The 18916-nt window shown below is 42.7% G+C and overlaps 1 protein-coding gene across 3 annotated transcripts in view; it reads right to left on the reverse strand.

Annotated features, from left to right (window-relative positions):
* Window positions 1-3129: 3129 nt before the first annotated feature.
* Plcxd2 (phosphatidylinositol specific phospholipase C X domain containing 2) overlaps window positions 3130-18916 on the reverse strand; it is a 53998-nt gene continuing 38211 nt past the window's right edge. For 2 of the 3 annotated variants that reach the window (XM_021184978.3, XM_021184977.3), the window contains 2 exons: window positions 17133-17374; window positions 3131-9280 (listed from right to left, as the gene is read on the reverse strand). In XM_021184978.3, coding sequence (XP_021040637.1) covers window positions 9124-9280; window positions 17133-17374 — 399 coding nt within the window. In that variant the 3' untranslated portion in view covers window positions 3131-9123. Of the gene's footprint in view, window positions 9281-17132; window positions 17375-18916 lie in introns of all 3 variants that reach the window. The other variant, XM_029470481.2, reaches the window with a different exon arrangement.

The raw sequence follows: 18916 nt of genomic DNA on the forward strand, positions 1-18916 counted from the left end.
AATGAGGACTCCTGGGCCTAGATTGAGTGAACATCCAATTAGGATCAAGCAAGAAAGACTTCATGACCCACAGCAGCTGAGTTCTCAGATTAAACAAAGACTATCTTTCAATGGCCTCCTTATGCAGTAAGAATTTACTGTTCAGATCTTTCTACAAGATAAATCTTACTCTTTAGATTCCTGGCCACTTAGAATAGAGCAACCCAACCACTGAAGCCGTCTCTATCACATGATGCTTGTGGGCAGAAGCCAACACTTCTATTCTCCTCCAAGTTGGATGCTACCCTCAAATCTCAGCCAGCTGGGAAAACATCCTGATCTGGAGTTTGTCCAGGCTGTCCTGGGTGAGGATTGAGGCACACAGCCACTGTCCCTGGTTTGTAACATCTAACTCTCTGTGAGATTGAAAGGTTTCAGTTCTTCAAAATAATAAAATACCTTCAGTCACAAGGGACAGGTTTGTAGGGGAGGGGGAACAAAAACATGCCACTGGTTGGAAGAATTCCTTTTGGGAAAAAATGTCACACATACACCAAGGCATCAGGACTTCCTGGCACCTTCCCCTCAGGGATTCACAGAGAGGCAATCATTTTTAAAGGTGAAGAAGTGAGATTTGCTCTCTGAGTTTGGTATTTACCCACTGTGGCCAGGACACAAAGGCCTTTTATCCTCTTCGGCATGAATTGTTTTAAATGTGGAAGGTGGATACCTACAAAAAATATGAAGTTCTGAAAAAAAAAAGATCTGTTTTTCTGTTTCACATAGCAGCCCCCATATGTACTTAGCGACCAAAGAGTATGTAAGAAAGAATTCAGTGGACCTTGGTTTTGGGGTAAAGATTGTGGGTGGCAGCATCAGCTGTGTCCCCCATCCAATGAAGTCTAAAAAGGGTCAGAAATGTAGGATATTCCTGTAGCTTCTCCCAACATGCTTTTTAAAAAGCTAAAAGCAATCTTGAAAGTGAATTTATATCACTATTGAAACACCACTTGCTACAAAGAGAGGGCAACCACAAAATGAATACAACATGAGCAAATTGACATCAAACATCAGCCGGATACTACAGCTGCTGCTGCTGCTGCTTCTTCTTCTTCTTCTTCTTCTTCTTCTTCTTCTTCTTCTTCTTCTTCTTCTTCTTCTTCCTCCTCCTCCTCCTCCTCCTCCTTCTTCTTCTTCTCCTTCTCCTTCTTCTACTTCTTCTTCTTCTTCTAGATAATAAAAATGTTTCCTTACTAAGTTGAGACTTCACTATTAACTGGAGTTGAATAAGAAGGGGTTAACAGCACTCATTTTACTTAAGGAGATGATCACCTGTAACCATGTACTATATGATCATGTACACCAATGTATGTCTCCATATATGTCACCAGTGGTATGAGTTTCACTGTCTGAGCAACACATTTTTGGTATAGGAATTTCACAACTTTTTATACACCAAAAATTATATTTTTAATGATTCCTTCTATGATACACCCTAAGAGATAAATAATTACCATTTCCAGTAGTTGAATGTATAAATACAGATTGTGGTTGTGAGGAGCAGGTGTGGCAGCAGTCCCAAGATGGCACCCGGGACTGCAGCTAAGTCTTATGACTTGCACCTGACTTCCTCATACACCTGAAAATAAGCCAGGACCATTGTGAGAGCTGCACAGGTGCACCATGATGCTGGCGGTGTAAACAAGTCCATATTTGGTGGAGACGCGCCCCTGCCGCCCTGATTGGCTGAAGCTGCGTGCCTGGTGAGGTGACGTGGCCTGCCGTGAGTGGATGGGGGCTGAGAGTATATAAGAGTGAGAGGCCAGGGGTAAGGGGGAGAAAAAGATGAAGCGAGAGCAATGAAGACTGAAGCTTGCTGAATAAACTGCTGTTAGAAGAACTGGTGGTCATGTCGTTCTTGCTGGTTGAGAGCAGACGTGACAGGTGGCTACTTCTTAGGACATTGTCTCCAATGTCTTCCTCACATGCTACTGACTTCTTTTCCATTGACCTCACTTCCAATTGGGGTGGGGAAGAAAAGGAGTGATCAAAATGTAGGTATCCCGTATCATCCAGACCTTACCTGTAAAGGCCCATGTGTGGACCACACTGGCTGAAGTTCTCTCTTCTATGCTCAGTGGTTACTTCCTGCCAAATCATTCAATCAACATGCACGTTATCAGGCAACTGTGTTAAACTCATGGTGCTAGTTAGAGAGTGTAGGTGTGAAGTCACACCTCTAGCAAGAGTAGGTGTTAGCAGTGCCTGTTTTCTGAACACTACAATCTGTACTTTTACAGATACAGACTTCGCCTACAGTCACATAGACGGGAGGTGATGGAATTCATACGGAAATTTATGCTTATAGCCTGGTGGTAACATGATAAATTAATCTGTAGTTAGAAGTTATGGAGTCCATACATAATGCAAGAGCTCTTTGTAAAAGAAACAATGCCTCCACCAAAGGCTTGCTCAGAAGTTGAAGAAGGAGAATAATATGTTTGCAATAGTAGGATTGGATTGTCTTTGTGCCTGGTCACAGTGATGAAACCCGGTATTTCATTGAGTCATACATTATATATACTAGTTTTTGTTTTTGTTTTTTTTTAAGATGGGGTTTCTCTGTGTAGTTCTGGGTGCCCTGGGACTCACTCTGTAGACCAGGCTGGCCTCGAACTCAGAAATCCACCTTAGTTTTTTTTTTTTTTTTTTTTAAAGGGATTCATTGATCATGATGCACATGAAAGTAGGCCAGAGGCAGGTGTGTCAGATTCATAAAAGCAACACCTACACACAGACAGAAAATTCCTACCATGGCATCATTCTTAAATCACAGAGGCAGCTTTAACAGACCCATTTCATTCCTAATGATTTCTCCAGCATGTGGCTTCATGCAATGCACTGTTGCTCAAAATTAGTGTCATCTCTGCTAAATTGATTTTGATAACACATTATTTTAGAAATGTATAAGGCAAAAAAAAAAGTGGGGAGTGTGTTTGAGCAGATAAAATGAACCTAGATATTACATTAAAAATAATTACAAGGAGACAATATTGTAATCTCCACTGCAGCAGAAAGGCCAGGTTAGTCTTATTTATTCGTCGTATGCATGGCCAGGTCTCCCGAGTCTTTTTGCATCCAGTAATTGCTCAAATGAGGGTGAGGCAGAGATGGTGATCAAGTGGGGATGTCACTAAGGTCTGGGCTAACTTTAGCAGGAAGATTGAAGTGCTAAGGCTAGCGCTGGGAGAAGTGTGGTAGGTGTGACAGTGAGGACATTCCACACACTCTGGCCTCCCAGGGATGGCAGAGAGGCTTAGACGAGTCTTCTTGATACCAAATCTTCAGCTCTTTAAAACAAAGTTAGATGTAGGTCAGTAAGCAATGTTCATTCAAACCAAGGAAACACAGCTATTAAAGATTCATGTTTATTAATAGGTTTAAACCTTGTTAACTGGCTCAAGTCAAACACAAGGAAGCACATCATATGGTCAGATCTATTAACACTTTTTTTTTTCACAGTTAAAATGAGGTACTGTGGCTTCACAATAGTTTAGGATGAATCAAGTGATTTAATCCAGGTTTCAAGAAAGAAGAGATACAATTCAACAATTACTTCCTAGAGGGAAAGAAGGCAGGTGAAGTGTATACGACATTGACAATCAGGCCACAAGATACATCTCAGAGTGTCAAGTAGCATATATGCACAATTTTATCTCTAACCTTAAAATTGGTAAAAATTGATTATTATTTCTTAAGTTTAGCAAACCACATGCATTGCAGCGTAAATCAATGAATAGAAGACAAAATATAATCTCCATTACAGCATTTATCAGATATATAAATTATCTGAACTGACCAAGACTGATTTTTACTATGACAATTTCTGTAATTTTAAATTACTGATCAGGGAGGCTAAGTATTACAGTTGGTATGTACATAATACAAATAATGCATACACAAACTGCATTTAATACTTATTCACACTGGGGTAATAATAGCAGCAAGGTATTATTATTTCTAGAACATGATCTAAGAGTTATCATCTTGATACTATAGATCTATCATTGACATATTATTAGTGCTATAAACCGATAACAGGTGTGACATTGCAACTATACAGAGTTGCCAGAGGCCTATATGACTTTTCAAAGTGTCATGCTTCTTAGTGGGCTTAACACTGTGAGCAAGCCTGTGCTATATGAATTAAACATTGTTCCCAATTTCAGGGCTCTAATTAAGCATAGTTCTAATGGTTGGGTGGGATGAGGAGGCAGAATAGTGCATTGGAGAAGGCTAAAGAGCAACCACCAACATGGACAGAGCGTAGTCTCTGTCAGCATCTTGTGACGCAGTCATTGGCGGATGATGGAGATGCTAGTGACAAGAGGGGAGAAAGTAGCGTTCTATGAAGGGAATGAGAAAGGGTGATGGAAAACTGCCTCAAGTTGATTGATGCAGTTGCCTCAACAGATGTGCTTCTGAATTTCCCCCAAAGAGAAGAGAGAATTGTCTTATTCAAACCATTTTGTTTTAAAATGAGTTTGATAAATTTTAGAATATCAATAGCATCATTGTAGGGTTGCTTCAGAGTTAGGCTAGCTCAAGAGACACGGCCATTCGTGTCAGTGTGTGCAGCAGGAAGCTGGGGAATCCAAAGGCTGTGGAGTAGGAGGTCTCTTGGGGCAGTCACAAGCTGATTAGAACCATCTGGAATTGAGGGGAAGTTTATACTGACACCACTTGCTATTCAATCAGTCCACTCTCCCTGGGTCCCAAGGTGACACTACTGAGTAAAGAAACTGTGGTATCACCTACAAGGAAGCAGCTGTGGTAGAGGGTTAAGATTCACTAGACAGTTAATGAAATTGACAAGGACATCTATGCTCTTCTATGCTGCACCAAATGAGATTCCTGTCAGCTTGGATGTTTGATACTCTCAATGTCTACTGTTTCCTCTAGAGAAAACCCACCTCCCAGGGGCCCACGTACATTTTGGCAGATTTCACTGAGCCCCAACACATTATGTCGACTCTGAAATGTACAACACATCGTCGAACTCCACCAGCCTGCACCACGCTCTTGCATGACTCTAACCATACTCCCCGCACATGTGCACAAAAGGGAGAATCATGCTAAGGGTGCATCCCTGGAGTACAAGGCATTCAGGCTGAGCCCTGGGACCTCGTAAGTTATGAGTCAGCCACCTGAGATTTGTGTCATTATTAAACATGGAAGAACCAATCACAGCTTGGCCCAGGACCAGTGGCTCAGCTAAGGGAGGAGATCTCGTGACCGTGGCTCATTCATTAGCCAGTTCTGTTTCCCAGAACATAACAAACAGTCAAGGACATCATAAAACCTCTGTAATGATGTCAGCGTGCAGTCCTTTTGCTTCTCAGAGGAAACAGCAGTTTCCTTTCAGCCTGGATTTCTTCGGGGTCTCCACCTTACACGTTGTGCTTATGTGTATTATGTCTCTTTGGAGATGCCTCCTAACCTCTGACCACTGACTACAACCCTAACCCCTGACCCTTGACACTAACCCTAACCACTGGAAAAAATGCGAATATCCAGACATATCAGAAAGGTTCATTTAATCTCAGAATGCTTCATTTTATTGCCTTCCTAAATAGAAGCATGAATTTCCAGACATGAACATGAGACTATAAAAAAATATCCAGGATTCTTAAGGTCTGTCATTATCTCTCCTCAGATCTTGTGCTTTTCTTTGCATGCATATAAAATATTGGATTTGAACTCTAAACTCTAGATTAACAGTTCTAAAAAATTCAGGGTCTGGACCCAGCACTAGAGAAAACAATGACTATCAAATCTTATGCAGCAAATATAAGTTTTTTTTTTTTTTGTTTTGTTTTTTGCATGACCTCTAAGATCTGCCATGGTCTCAGACCAAATCCTTAAACACTCACCAATCTCTTCCATCCTGACCTCTCCGTTCTATCGGAAGAAAATTGTCTCCATCCATAACATACTCGGAACTTGTGATAAACTCGGTATTCAAGCCCTGAGACACCGTTCTAAGCCACAGAGACCTAGAGCATCTAGATCTGGGCCATTAAGAAAATATGGCTGTGTTGGAATGGTGTAGAGAGTTCAGGAAGAACCCAGTTAAATTTCCAAACAGGAATGAACCCCAACTAAGTTAATCAAGCAGCATTTTAGCTGCTCTTGAAGTTGATTCTGAATAACTATGAGAACCTTTTTTTTTAAAATCTGAATGACTCCCCAGATATTAGAGAACATGTGATATATTTGGGTCAGAGCTCTCACTTGTAACTATGGCAGAATGAGCCCTGGGGCCCATGTTCTACTTTTTCTCTGTCCAATTCACTTACGTTTCTGCCTGGTCTTCAAGGCACAGAATGCATGCAGCTTTTCCCACATTGGAAGCCTTTTCTTGGGGCAGAGAGTTGAGTAATCCCTGGGAGGAACTGTGAATAATCCTCTCCCTACCTCTCAGACGTTCAGAATAACAGCGAGGCTGGGACCCTAACGCAGCATGGATGAGCCGGTGAATATACACTCATGTACTCACTGTGGGAGAAGGGGCCCATACACGTGGCCTTGGAAGTGCTCTGTGCTTCTGTGTTATACTTGATGGTGCAGGATGCAAACACTGAGGTGGACTTAAATGTCAGAAGTGAAATACAACTGTGTATTTAAGAGCAGAGGGAGAAAACGAAGTAAACAGTTCACAGAACAGTCTGCAGCCTTAAAGTGAACCTGGTATCCATCTGGTGCGGATACCTGCTGACACACCAGGCTCCATAGCACCAAGCACCCGGACAAAGCTGAGGCGCAAACAAAACAGAGCAGAATGCCTCTCCTCTTGCCTCCTTATCTCTTTGCCAAGTAACAAAGCGTTAACAGAAGGGAGTGATTTAGTCCCTTGTAACTAACTGATAGTTAAAACCAAAACCAAAATAGGATGCAACAATAAAAAAACAAAAATAAAAACCTGAGGGTAGGCTAAGGTTTGGGGAGCTTCTCTGAAGAGCATCACAACAGAAGGGAAATGAAGATGGTGAGGGTATGCACTCCTACACAACGAGGAAGCCCTGTGCAGAAAGGCTCTGCCAAGTTTGACAAGAACATTCCAGAAGCCACCTCTGGGCAGGATTCAAACTCAAGAACAGGAGAAGCTAAATCAGGTTTTCTCAGAGGCCTTTGTGCTGTGGCCTCCGTGAACTATGGAAGTGAAAAGTCAAGGCCTAAATTACTTTAGGGAAAGAAAGGTCAGATGGTCAGCCATTCGGGGCATGCATGTTTTCAATAGCTCACCCAAGATATCCCCACCGGCAGGCAGCATGCACAACTGACAAGGCAATCAAAGGGAGAGACGTGAGAAGCACTAGAAGGTCCAGCAATCTCTGTAAATATGCATGCCCACCCAGCACTGCCTGTTTATATTCCTCTGTAGGAATGTGGAATCTGACACCTCCATAGGGATTCTCAAATAGGGCTGAAGGTTAGCAAAGCACACTCACGTGGATGCTCAGCCATTATTCCTAGTTCTACTCTTCCCAATGCTCTAACAGAAGTGCCTGTGTAGTATAGTTTCTCATGACCCTTTCACTTCTGTCCCTGTGCATGCCTTTGGCAGTAGCTTCCTAGATCTGGATCGCATCCACACCTATACATTGTCCTCAGCAGGATTGGGGTTGGGGTAGGGCACCTACAGCAAAGTTACAAGGTCACTCACAGCCCCTGAGATGCGCCATGCAGTGCATGAGTGGATGACCACAGCAGCATCCTGGGTAGGAAAAGTCCAGCAAACATCTGTGAGTGTTCTTCAAGCAGGGAACACTGCAGATCCTGACTCTATGAATAAATAAATTAATAAATACTCAAACAAAGCAAATGAAACAAAAGAGGGCTCTTATCAATAAAAAGCACCTCTTATCAATTAAAAAAAGTTCCCCTTGTGTCTCCAAGCCCTCGTGCAAAGGCAATTGGCAGAACAACTCACAGGAAGTAGACTAAATGGAAAAACAAGCAGAAATGTCCAACATTGCTTTTTTTTTCCTCACTGGATGACATACGAGTCATGCTAAATGTCCCCGAGGTAGTCTTGTTTGCAAAGAGTAACAGACTGGCTCCAAACCCACTTGGACCATCGTCCTTTAACTCCAGTGCACGTTCCCACGCATCCTGTGTCAGCCTCCTCCATGGTGTCATAGACAAGCATTGTGTCGTGCAGCAGACCAGGTCCCAGACAGATAACCAATAAAACAGGATTCTGCTATCAGGCTTGAAGACCTTACTCCAGAGGACTTTGCCAAAATGATCCAGGTACTTGCCTGATAGTCGCTTGGGGAGAAGGTTACAGAACGAAATCAAAGAACTCTGGCATGCAACCAACATGCATCGTTAGTCTGTATTGGGCCCTCACATAAAAGACTTTCCAACTACTATCCCTATCATTTTAAAGATAGGGCCCAAAATACATTAAAATAAGAAAATACGTTTTCTTATGCCAAGGGTAGGGTGCACTGCTTATATGAAGAATAAAGGTGCCCACTTCTAGCCCAAGATACGCAGAGCCAGCCTGTGGCTGAGCATTGTGATAATAAACATATCTTGCTCTCGTAGAAAGTGGTGATACTATACAGTTCATGAGAGACCTGGTTCTTGGCTCCGTAGGAGCCCCTTAGAGCTCTGGGTTAATGGCAGAGAGCTCTCAGGGTGGTCCACGCTCGAGTGTGCCATTCTTCTGATCAGGAAGGCCTTTCTGATTTAGTCTTCATACAGGCTCAAATGACCGCAGAAGACAAGAGGAAGCTGGGCCAGTTAGGATGTTGCATAGGCCACAGAACCTGAAAAGGATGCTTCCATCTTCCATTTGCCACCACAAGCCACTGGGGAGATCCTGATGTTAACCATAGGAAACATGCATTCTTCTCTTAGACTTAAGTTTGTAAAACTGTCTTTGGGGGAAAATGCATGGGAAACCCTTAGATTTCTTTTTAAGTCCAAATAGCTATGTGAGGAAAGAGAGAGGACCTTCTTTCTCTTCCTCACTTCCCCATGACTGCCTACAAGTGAGTCATCTTTCCTAGAACCCTCTAGAATCCTACCTTGTATCAACAACCTCAACCTCCAATTAAACAAAGCATCAGTTCAACACTTAGTCAGAGCTCGATCCTCTAGAAGGTCATTCAACTCAATCACAGTCGTGGCGAAGTCTATCAGGTCCACGAAGTCAGATGTGATGATGTTGACACCCATGGCGCCAGGCTTCTGAGTCTTCACCCAATCAAGGATGGCAGGGAGATTCCTACATGGAGAAAGGGTTAGGTGAAAAAGAGGATAAACAGATAGTTAGGGTTAAAGTGACAACAGCAGCAAAGGGAATGAGCCGTTTCTGTCACTACACAATGTGTGTCAGAAACACATAAGCTTTATATCTCCATGCATACTGATCAGGCTTCCACCAGAACTAACCTCTCCAAGGTTTCTGTTATGCAAACGACTATTTGCTTCTAGCATCAAATGGACAGCCACATTAACAGGACCTCGTAACACAGAGTCCAACAGTCCTCTATTGTTAGGTTCTTAGGGTTCCTCGTAAAAAAAAAAATAATCAAACATATGGCAAATTGAAAGAGGTTTTACAGTAAATGGACCCGCCCCTATCTCTTGCCACTGCTATTTTAGTATTTTGCTTGCCACGTATCTATCAGCACATCACCATCATTCTGTATGAATACAACATAACCTATCCATTTTCCTATTGGTAGGTACACTGACTGTTTTTAATTTGCAGTCATTATGAATAAACTATTATGGGCATTCTTTTATGAGTCTTTTTTATGGGCATCATCTTTTATTCTACTTGGATAAAAATCAAGGGACAGGACTGGTCTATGATAGGGTTATTTATATTTAGTTTTATAAGAAACTGCCAGAGCTTTCCTCGAGGGGGCCACCCCACTTTACAGTCACAACAACAGAACAGAAAAGCTCCGGACTGTTAAAGTTCTCCCTAAAAATTGGTCCCACTACTGTTGTGAAATCTAGTCATTCTAAACCAAGTGTGGCCACTCATGCATGTCTGTGATCCTAGCCCATGGAAGGTTGGAAGGTTGAAGCAGGAGGATTGCTGGGAATGCAGACTGGATTTGTGTACCTTTTTCTTGCAAGTACCCATGTATTCATCACTTTAACAATTCTTCCACCTACTTTTTAATCATTTTTTTATTATTTTCCATTTTTGTATTTGTTCTCCGAGAGTTTCACACAATATGGCTTGATATTATTCCTTCTTTCTTCTTTTAAATGTTAAGTTTTAGAAACATTTTTACATCTGGGATACTAGCCTTTTGTCAGATATATTTGGCAGACATTTCTTTTACCTTGTATTTTTCTCAACAAAATATTTTGATAAACCTGGATTTTTTAATTTTGATGGAGTGCAATTTGTTATCTTTTTTTCTTTAAAAAGATTTATTTATGTGGATGTGTCCTTATGGGGGCATGTGCATGTGTATGTAGACTGTGTGTGTGTGTGTGTGTGTGTCTGTATGTGTGTCTGTATGTGTGTGTGTGTGTATGTGTGTGTGCCCTCACGGTGGTATGTGCATGTGTGTACAGAGGTGTTCACAGAATCTAGAAGAGGGAGTTGGATCCCCTGGAGCTGAAGTTATAGGCTGAGACCTGAACTTGTGTCTTCGGCTTAGCCACCTCTCCAGTGAGTGCTCATAACTCCCGCCATCCCTCCAATCCCCCATCATTTTTTTTTTGTTTGTTTTTTAATTTCTGTGATTTGCTTAAGAAACACATTCACTTCCAATTCACAAAGATTTCCTTCCTTCCACAGTTCCTTCTGAAAGATTCAGCGGATTTTATCTTACTTTTTAAAAACTACCAGTTTTTTTTTTTTAAACAAAAGGCCAGGGTTCACTTTCCACAGAGATAGTTATCCTAGTACTGCTCATGGCTCTTTAGTAGATTAATATTTAATCAGCTGTCTCTTGAATACAGTTGCTGGGGTTATTTGATAAACAGAAGACTTCCGGTGTGTCAGAGGCTCAGAGCTCATGATGTAAATAACACTTTCAATCCAGTGTGACATACGTGTGAGGAGCCACAGAGGAAGAGAAGAACCTTGCCTCACAGTAAACACAGCCCACTAAATACCCAGCAAAGGAAGGTAGAAACTGGCCTGCAGTTGATTATTGCACGTGTAGGAACCCTTTGGGTTGGATTTGCTCTAGCTAACATCCATGGTCCCTCTCTTCTGTAACTCTCTGGCTCCTACCGCACCCCATTTCTATCCTCCACTGAAGCTGCCTTCCACTGATGTACCCTCATTTCGTAGTCTTCTAGAAAGAGTGATGTTAAGACCTCAGCTCTTCTCTCAGTCAGCAGAGACTTCACTGCCATGAGTTGAAATAGTCTTATTGATCAAATCACTTTTTTAAAAAAAAATTGTATTAGCTGGTTGTGGTACAAAAGTCCTTCTATTTTTAGTTGGGACTCTTGATGGTCTTAACTTACTAAAATTCCTTGTCTGTTAGCTACTCTTCTCTGTGAAACAGGTTGAATCAGAAAGATAGTATATGGAAAGTGTTCAGAGCAATGGCTGCTTAGAGCAGTGTCCTGTATTTGGCAAAGGAAAGGGATCATAAACAAAAGAGTAAAGAGGTAGAGAGAGAAACACTTGGGGGAGTAGGGATAGGAAACCTCTTATATATCCACACAACAAAGTGTTGGGAAGTGGGGCTGAAGAACACAGAACTCTCAGACAAAGGCCAAAATTTCCCAGCAGTCCCACATGAAGGACACAGTAGTAGTGAGCTTGTAACACTTAGGATTCAAAGGATCCCTGGCCAGAACCTATGTTTGGAGATCCTGCGCCACCTGCTGGTCATTCTGGGGAAATGATACTTGACGGTTAGAAGCAGCCCCGACCCTTTGCAGACTATAAATTCATACTTTCCAGGTTAAGTGGTGAAGAAAAGCCCATCTCAGAGATCTCAAGGACATGTGCAGGGACACCCGATTGTCCAGGGGACTGTGTTAGCTCACTTACTCTGTCATAGCAACACACACACTGTTGACTTTAAAGAACTGGAATTATGTTCCCCTGTTCTAGAGGCTACCCGATCAAGGTTGAGATGCTATTGGGCTGTTTTTATTCTGAAGCCCTTATTCTCTATTGCAGGAGATTTCCTCCTCCTCATGCCCTCCCCTCAGCAACCTATGTGTCATTTTCTCTGTATGCACACACATATTCCTGTAGTCTCTTGCCTTTTGCTTGTTTTTGGAGATCATATTACATTTTCAAAGATGACCTTGACTGTCCCCTCCTCTGCATGGATGCTGGGATTACAGGTTTACACTGTCTTGCTTCTCTTCTATTGTCTCTGGGTTTAAGTTTCCTTTGGACTTCAATGTGAGTAGATTAGAACCCACCGTAATAGCCTTTTAACTTAATTCTCTCTTTAAAATGCAATGTCTCTAAATGTACTCACCTTTACTTAAGGGAGGGGCTCAGTACATAGGTCTGGGTGGCCTTGAACTCGAAAAGATCTGTCTGCCTCTGCCACTGGAGTGCTAGGTCTAAAGGTATGCACCACTAAACCTGGTTGAATTATTATTTTAATACAAGGATTTGAAGAGAGGGGACATAATTCAGTGACATTAATAGGGACCCTACAGGTTTCAACTCCAGGCCTCCTGCCTGCATCCTGACTCACGGTGAGCCCTTTGGATCAGGTGTTTTCCAGTCTGAGGAAAGCTACAACAGAAATCCAGGTTGAATTGTCTCTATATGTTTGTGGCTTTCTTCCAGGGTGATGAACCAATGTGAACAACAGATTCTCATGTTCCAAGTGGATCTGAAAGTTGGGAATTAGCTTCCTACCAAGGAAACTACCTGGTCCCCAGTAGAAAGACACACTGGATCTTCCCTGGGTTTGAGCTGTTGATCAGTGCTCGGAATCAGCTATGTAGCACCCCTGTACAGTTAGCCAGTACAGACAGTCTTCAGGGCACTGGTGCTCAGGGGGAGAGCCCACGATTATTCAGTTGTGAAATGACAGTCATGTGATTTGCCGGCACTTGGCAACAGACTCCTAACCACAGCCACGTTCCTGCTCCACTGATGTGTAGGCACAGGAATGTAGGACCACACTCCTAATATTCCCATGACCAGAAAGGGTGAGGATGCCAAGAGAGCTACTCATTTGAGGGACACATTCTCACTACCAGCTGGGAGACCTTGCCTTTGCGCTCATCTTCATGACCATTAAACAGAGAGGCATCATTCATTGGCAGCAAGACTAAGAAAGCAGGACACGAGACTAGTGATAGTGTGGATTACCAGCTGTAACTAGTGTGAACTGACTAGATCCAGGGACTACTAACTCAATCACGGGGGCCTAGGGACACTAGGAAATAAAGCTCAGACATTCTTTCTGCTCACAGCAGTGCCCAGCACTACACAGACGGAAGCCCGGCAGACCTCACAGGCTCTTGGCTCTCACAGGGGCTGTAATCTTAGGTGTAATCTGTGATGCTGGATCACTTAGCTTCCCTGAATACTGCGTACATTAGGACCCACAAGGGGCCTTACATGGCGTGCCCCTTCTCCATGTCAAAACACTGGCCCGGATTTAAGAATCAAATAAAAGCATTTGCAAAAGGGTGCCTTTTACTCAGAATAAAGGACCTATCCTTCGCGTGCAATAGCTTCTTTGGCGGCCCACACAGATTTGCAGTGGACTGGTCTTCACTCAGGTATAGACATGTTCATGTTAGATTTTGCTAAAAGACTATGGGGCAAAGGCTACAGGAGTCCTCTGTGTCTCTCCATCTGCCTCTTCCCAGGTACTCTTTCTGTTTTTCTGGACATACAGAAAACTTCACTTTTACTGAATGAGTAACATTAACCTACAAGTTTACCCAAAGAATGAAGAAAATGGAATAGGAACTTGAACATATATTTAAAAAAAAAAGAAAATGCATAATTCTAGGTCCTTTTAAGAGATACCACACTGGATTAAGGTTGATTGTTTGATTGCTTTGATTTCATTTGGTTCGCTTGTTAGCTCACACTTAGAATCCCAACACTCTTGGAGACTGAGTCAGGAGGACTGCAAGCAGTCAGTTTGAGGCCAGCCTGGGCTACAGACAGGGTTTCACTCTACCATACCCTTGTTCCCAAAGAGTGTTAGCATGTAGCCTAGTCATAGCTTCTCCTGGCTTTGAACTCACAATCCCCTTGCCTCAGCCTTCCAACTGCTGGGGATTGCAGGTATGCAGCACCATGGCCAGCTGAACACAGTTGATTTCGTTAAGACTTTTGAAGGGCTGCATGGAAATGGGCCCATCTTCAGTCCATGGTTGACATTATCAGGAGTTCTCAGCACAAAGCAAGAACACTGCTTGCCTTTAAAACACCTGACTAAGCACATGGCTATTATCTGAAACCATGTTTCTCAAACTCAGAACCAAATGAGTGTGACTAGGCATGTGACTGGGCATGTAACTGACTAGACATGTGACTGACTGGTCATGTGACTGGGCATGTGACTGTCATGTGACTGGGCATGTGACTGACTGGGCATGTAACTGACTGGTCATGTGACTATCATGTGAATGGTCATGTGACTGACGGACTGGGCATATGACTGGGCATGTAACTGGACATGTGATGTGACTAAACACAGCTTTCATTATTCATTATTCATTATTCAAACTCTAGTCACTACTCAGAACTCAAGAACTAAACAGATACTTGTAAATATCTTTTTAAAAAAACCTAAATACATCAGTTTCTTCAACTTGTATTACAATGGATAGCCTACTGAAAAGGGAATTTATAATATCCTCTATATACATATTTGTCATATACATATATACTCATATACATTATACACATACACACTTCTACACATACACAATCTACATATTACCCAAATGTGCATATACATGTAATATGCTTTCTTGCCATCCTCTATCCATCATTCACTGGTGCCCAGGACGAAGAATATCATCTCATACAAAATGACTAGATCATCCTCGTTTATCCGTATATCAGACCTAATCCTAGCCCAAGGGAGTATTTGAGGCTGTGGCATGGTACTCAAGACTCAATCATGGTCATGAAAGAAGAAAGAACAAACTCCTGGAGGACCATCCCACAGTCCCTAGCATGAAGCATGACAAACTTTAGTACTTTTTAAACAGTGAGTATCCCAGTCAGCTGTGTGGGCAGTAAGAGGATTGCCATGGGTGTGTGTCAAAAAAAAAAAAAGCCACTCGGTGACATTGGCTCAGAGTACTTGTCATAGTATCAAAATATAGTGAATATTTATGGAATAGTGCAAACACTTTAATAAAGTGTCAAAGGATTCTTAGAGTGTGATTCATATACTACCCCTAGAATCCACAGCTTTCCAAAATGGTGTGTTTTATGTTTTTGTTTTTGTAATTCTCAAAGTTTTACTGTTGTTTATCCAAAATAAAATCAATTTAAATGTTTTGTGTGTGTGTGTGTGTGTGAGATGTGTGATGTGTGTGCAGATATAGTTGTGTGTAGGTACATGTGTATGTACTTGTGTGGGAGGCCAGAAGACAACCATGGCTCTCATTCTTTAGATATAATCCATTTGGTTTTAGAGAGTCTCTTGCTGGCCTGGAACTCGCCAATTAAGTTAGGTTTGTCAGACAGTTAGCCTCAGGAACCCAGCTGTCTCTACTTCTCCAGTGTTGGTTTCTGGGATCACGTGGGCTCACTGTGCTCTGAATTGTTTTTGCAAAGGTTCTGGAAATCAGATCTTCATGCTTGTAAGAGAAGAAGTTTACTAATGGAGCTATCTCCACAGCCTAAGGGGAGGGGGAGGGAGAGAGGGGAGAGAGGAAGAGGAGGAGGAGGAAGAAGAAGAAGAAGAGGAGGAGGGGCAAATGGATGGACCTGGAGGGCATCATCCTGAGTGAGGTAACACAATCACAAAGGAACTCACACAATATGTACTCACTGATAAGTGGATATTAGCCCAAAACTTAGGATACCCAAGATATATAATACAATCTGCTAAACACATGAAACTCAAGAAGAATGAAGACCAAAGTGGGGTCACTGTACCCCTTTTTAGAATTGGGAACAAAACATCCATGGAAGGAGTTACAGAAACAAAGATTGGAGCTGTGACGAAAGGATGGACCATCTAGAGACTGCCATACCCAGGGATCCATCCCATAATCATCTTCCAAATGCTGACACCATTGCATACACTAGCAAGATTTTGCTGAAAGGACCCTGATATAGCTGTCTCTTGTGAGACGATGCCGGGGCCTAGCAAACACAGAAGTGGATGCTCACAGTCAGCTATTGGATGGATCACAGGGCTCCCAATGGAGGAACTGGAGAAAGTACCCAAGGAGCTAAAGGGACCTGCAACCCTATAGGTGGTACAACATTATGAACTAACCAGTACCCTGGAGCTCTTGACTCTAGCTGCATATGTATCAAAAGATGGCCTAGTCGGCCATCACTGGAAAGAGAGGCCCATTGGACATACAAACTTTATATGCCCCAGTACAGGGGAACGCCAGGGCCAAAAAAAAAAAAAAAAAAAAAATGGGAATGGGTGGGTAGGGAAATGGGGGAGAGGGGGAGGGTATGGGGGACTTTTGGGATAGCATTGGAAATGTAATTGAGGAAAATACGTAATAAAATATATTAAAAAAAGAAGAGGAGGAGGAGGGGGAGAGAGGGAGAGGGGAGAGAGGGGGGAGAGAGAGAGGGAGAGGGAGAGGGGGAGAGAGAGAGGGAGAGGGAGGGAGAGAGGGAGAGGGATAGAGAGAGGGAGAGGGAGAGGGAGAGGGAGAGGGAGAGGGAGAGGGAGAGGGAGAGGGAGAGGGAGTTTGTATGTGTGAAACTTCTTCTGGGGGATAGCACTAAGTATGTAAACCTGTAAGTACAGTATCAGGGAAGCAAAGACAGGAAGATTGTGAGTTCAAGGCCAGTCCAAACCGTACCAAAATGTCAACTAATCAACCAATCAACTCACCCACCCAATCAATCAACCAAACCAAACCAAACCAAACAATCAATCAGCTACCACCACCAATGAAACAATAAGACAACCCCTACCTGTGGGGTAGGAGCTACCTCTTACCTGTGAACTAGTGTGTTCTTGAGGCCCCCCACCAGGCCTCGGGCAATAGTCTTCACTCTTGGCGTGAGGATGGCCTGGGAGACATGGAAGGCCCCACGTGGATCTCGCTCACTCAGGGTGGTCTCCAAGAAGAGGATCAGTTTCTGCACACTCGTGGTGTTTGCCCAGGGCGCCGGAATCTTCTTCCCTGGCCACAGGAACGGGTATTGCTTGTAGAAGGGACAGTGGTAGAAAATGAGAACCTAAAATGTTCAGAGCAGAAAAAGGACAGAAGCATTTAAAAGTTGAGTAGTTGAACAGTGAGAGAGAGAGGTGGACAAACATGCTCAGAAGTAGCAGAACTGTTCACGAAAACTGGGAGGTGTGTGTGTGTGTGGGGGGAAGCCTTATCTCTGTGCAAAGTTTAGAACTTCATGATTGTGGAATGTAAGAAGGTTGGAGTCTACAGTCAAACTATCTTAGGCTAGCCTTGCTCCTCTCAATAGCCATTCATTGTTCACACCTGCGCCTGACCTGACATCCTTTTAACTATCAGGTCAAAGCCTTTGTCATGTATTCAAAGCAGATCACCAGCTTCCAAGAACAAAAGTGTCCATAGGCTGCATCCTAAACCTGTAATGACTTCTCTTGCTATACCCTGACTACTTGCGGTCTCTACTAATGTTAAGAAATGTCTTGTCTTATGGCTTTCTTTAGTTCCTTGGCTAATCAAATACATAAGTTGTTCCAGGCAACCTGAGTCTGTGTTCCAATCCCATTCCTATTTGGCTCAATAACAAACTATTTCTTATTCTCTTTGAGGTGAGAGCTGTGTTTTGCCTAGATAATGTTTTTTATCACATGTATTTATTTATTTAGTACATGGCAGAGAGATGTGGTGGAACACAAACTGTTGCAGAACATGTGCAGTAGTCAGAACACAGCTTTTGGGGAGTTAGTTCTCACCTTCAAGCAAATGGGACCTAGGTCATGGTAGTGTGCCTTACCCACTGAGCCACCTCCTTGGCCCTATATCTTATTTTTTAAAAGTAAAGAAACAAAGAGTTACTGAGAACTTGCTGTCTCACTCAGAGGGGATTACCTTGTTGGTCATGCACATGAGGAGGGCATTGACCAACTTCTCACAGACATGTTTTTAATAAATGCACAAAATGGACAAGATTATAAAGGAAACCGATAAGAAATAAAGGACGTATGCCTATTTGGATAACGAACATATTTGTAAGAAATTAATGTAGAAGCCTTATGATAAATACATAAAATGATTTTGATAGGGTCTAATAAGCTCCATTAAATAGGAGTCAGTGAGAAGTGTGAACGTATTTTAAGGCAATCTGCAGAGAACGTGACAAGGCTACATCCTTAAGGAAACTTGACAGGCAGGGTCAACCCTGCAGAAACAAGATCCTCCTGGCAGTGTATATGACTGTTGGTTATTCAAGGTGAGTTGAAGAGAAGATGTAGTTTTTTGTTGTGATTATTTTTTTTTAACCAACCAGACACAGCCTTATTACATTCTGTTCACACACAGTCCCTGGGAAGTCTCCGAGTACCAGGCTGAAACCAGTCTGGTTCAGAAATCATGTTTCTGTGCTCATGACATTGACACTTGGAGTAGCCATAGCTCTCGGAGTTTAGATAAACAGTGAGAACTTATTTGAGAGTGAATAGAGTTTTTCAATTGTATGCACTGACTCTGATGAAAGAGTTAATCATCCCAGGAGAGGGGAGTAATGTGCCACCAGTACCAGGGAAGACCTGGTAAAGGCCACGAGCCTCCAGTG

This window comes from Mus caroli, unplaced genomic scaffold (genome assembly GCF_978045245.1).
Source record: "Mus caroli unplaced genomic scaffold, Mus_caroli_1 scaffold_17, whole genome shotgun sequence".
Classification (NCBI taxonomy): Eukaryota; Metazoa; Chordata; class Mammalia; order Rodentia; family Muridae; genus Mus; species Mus caroli.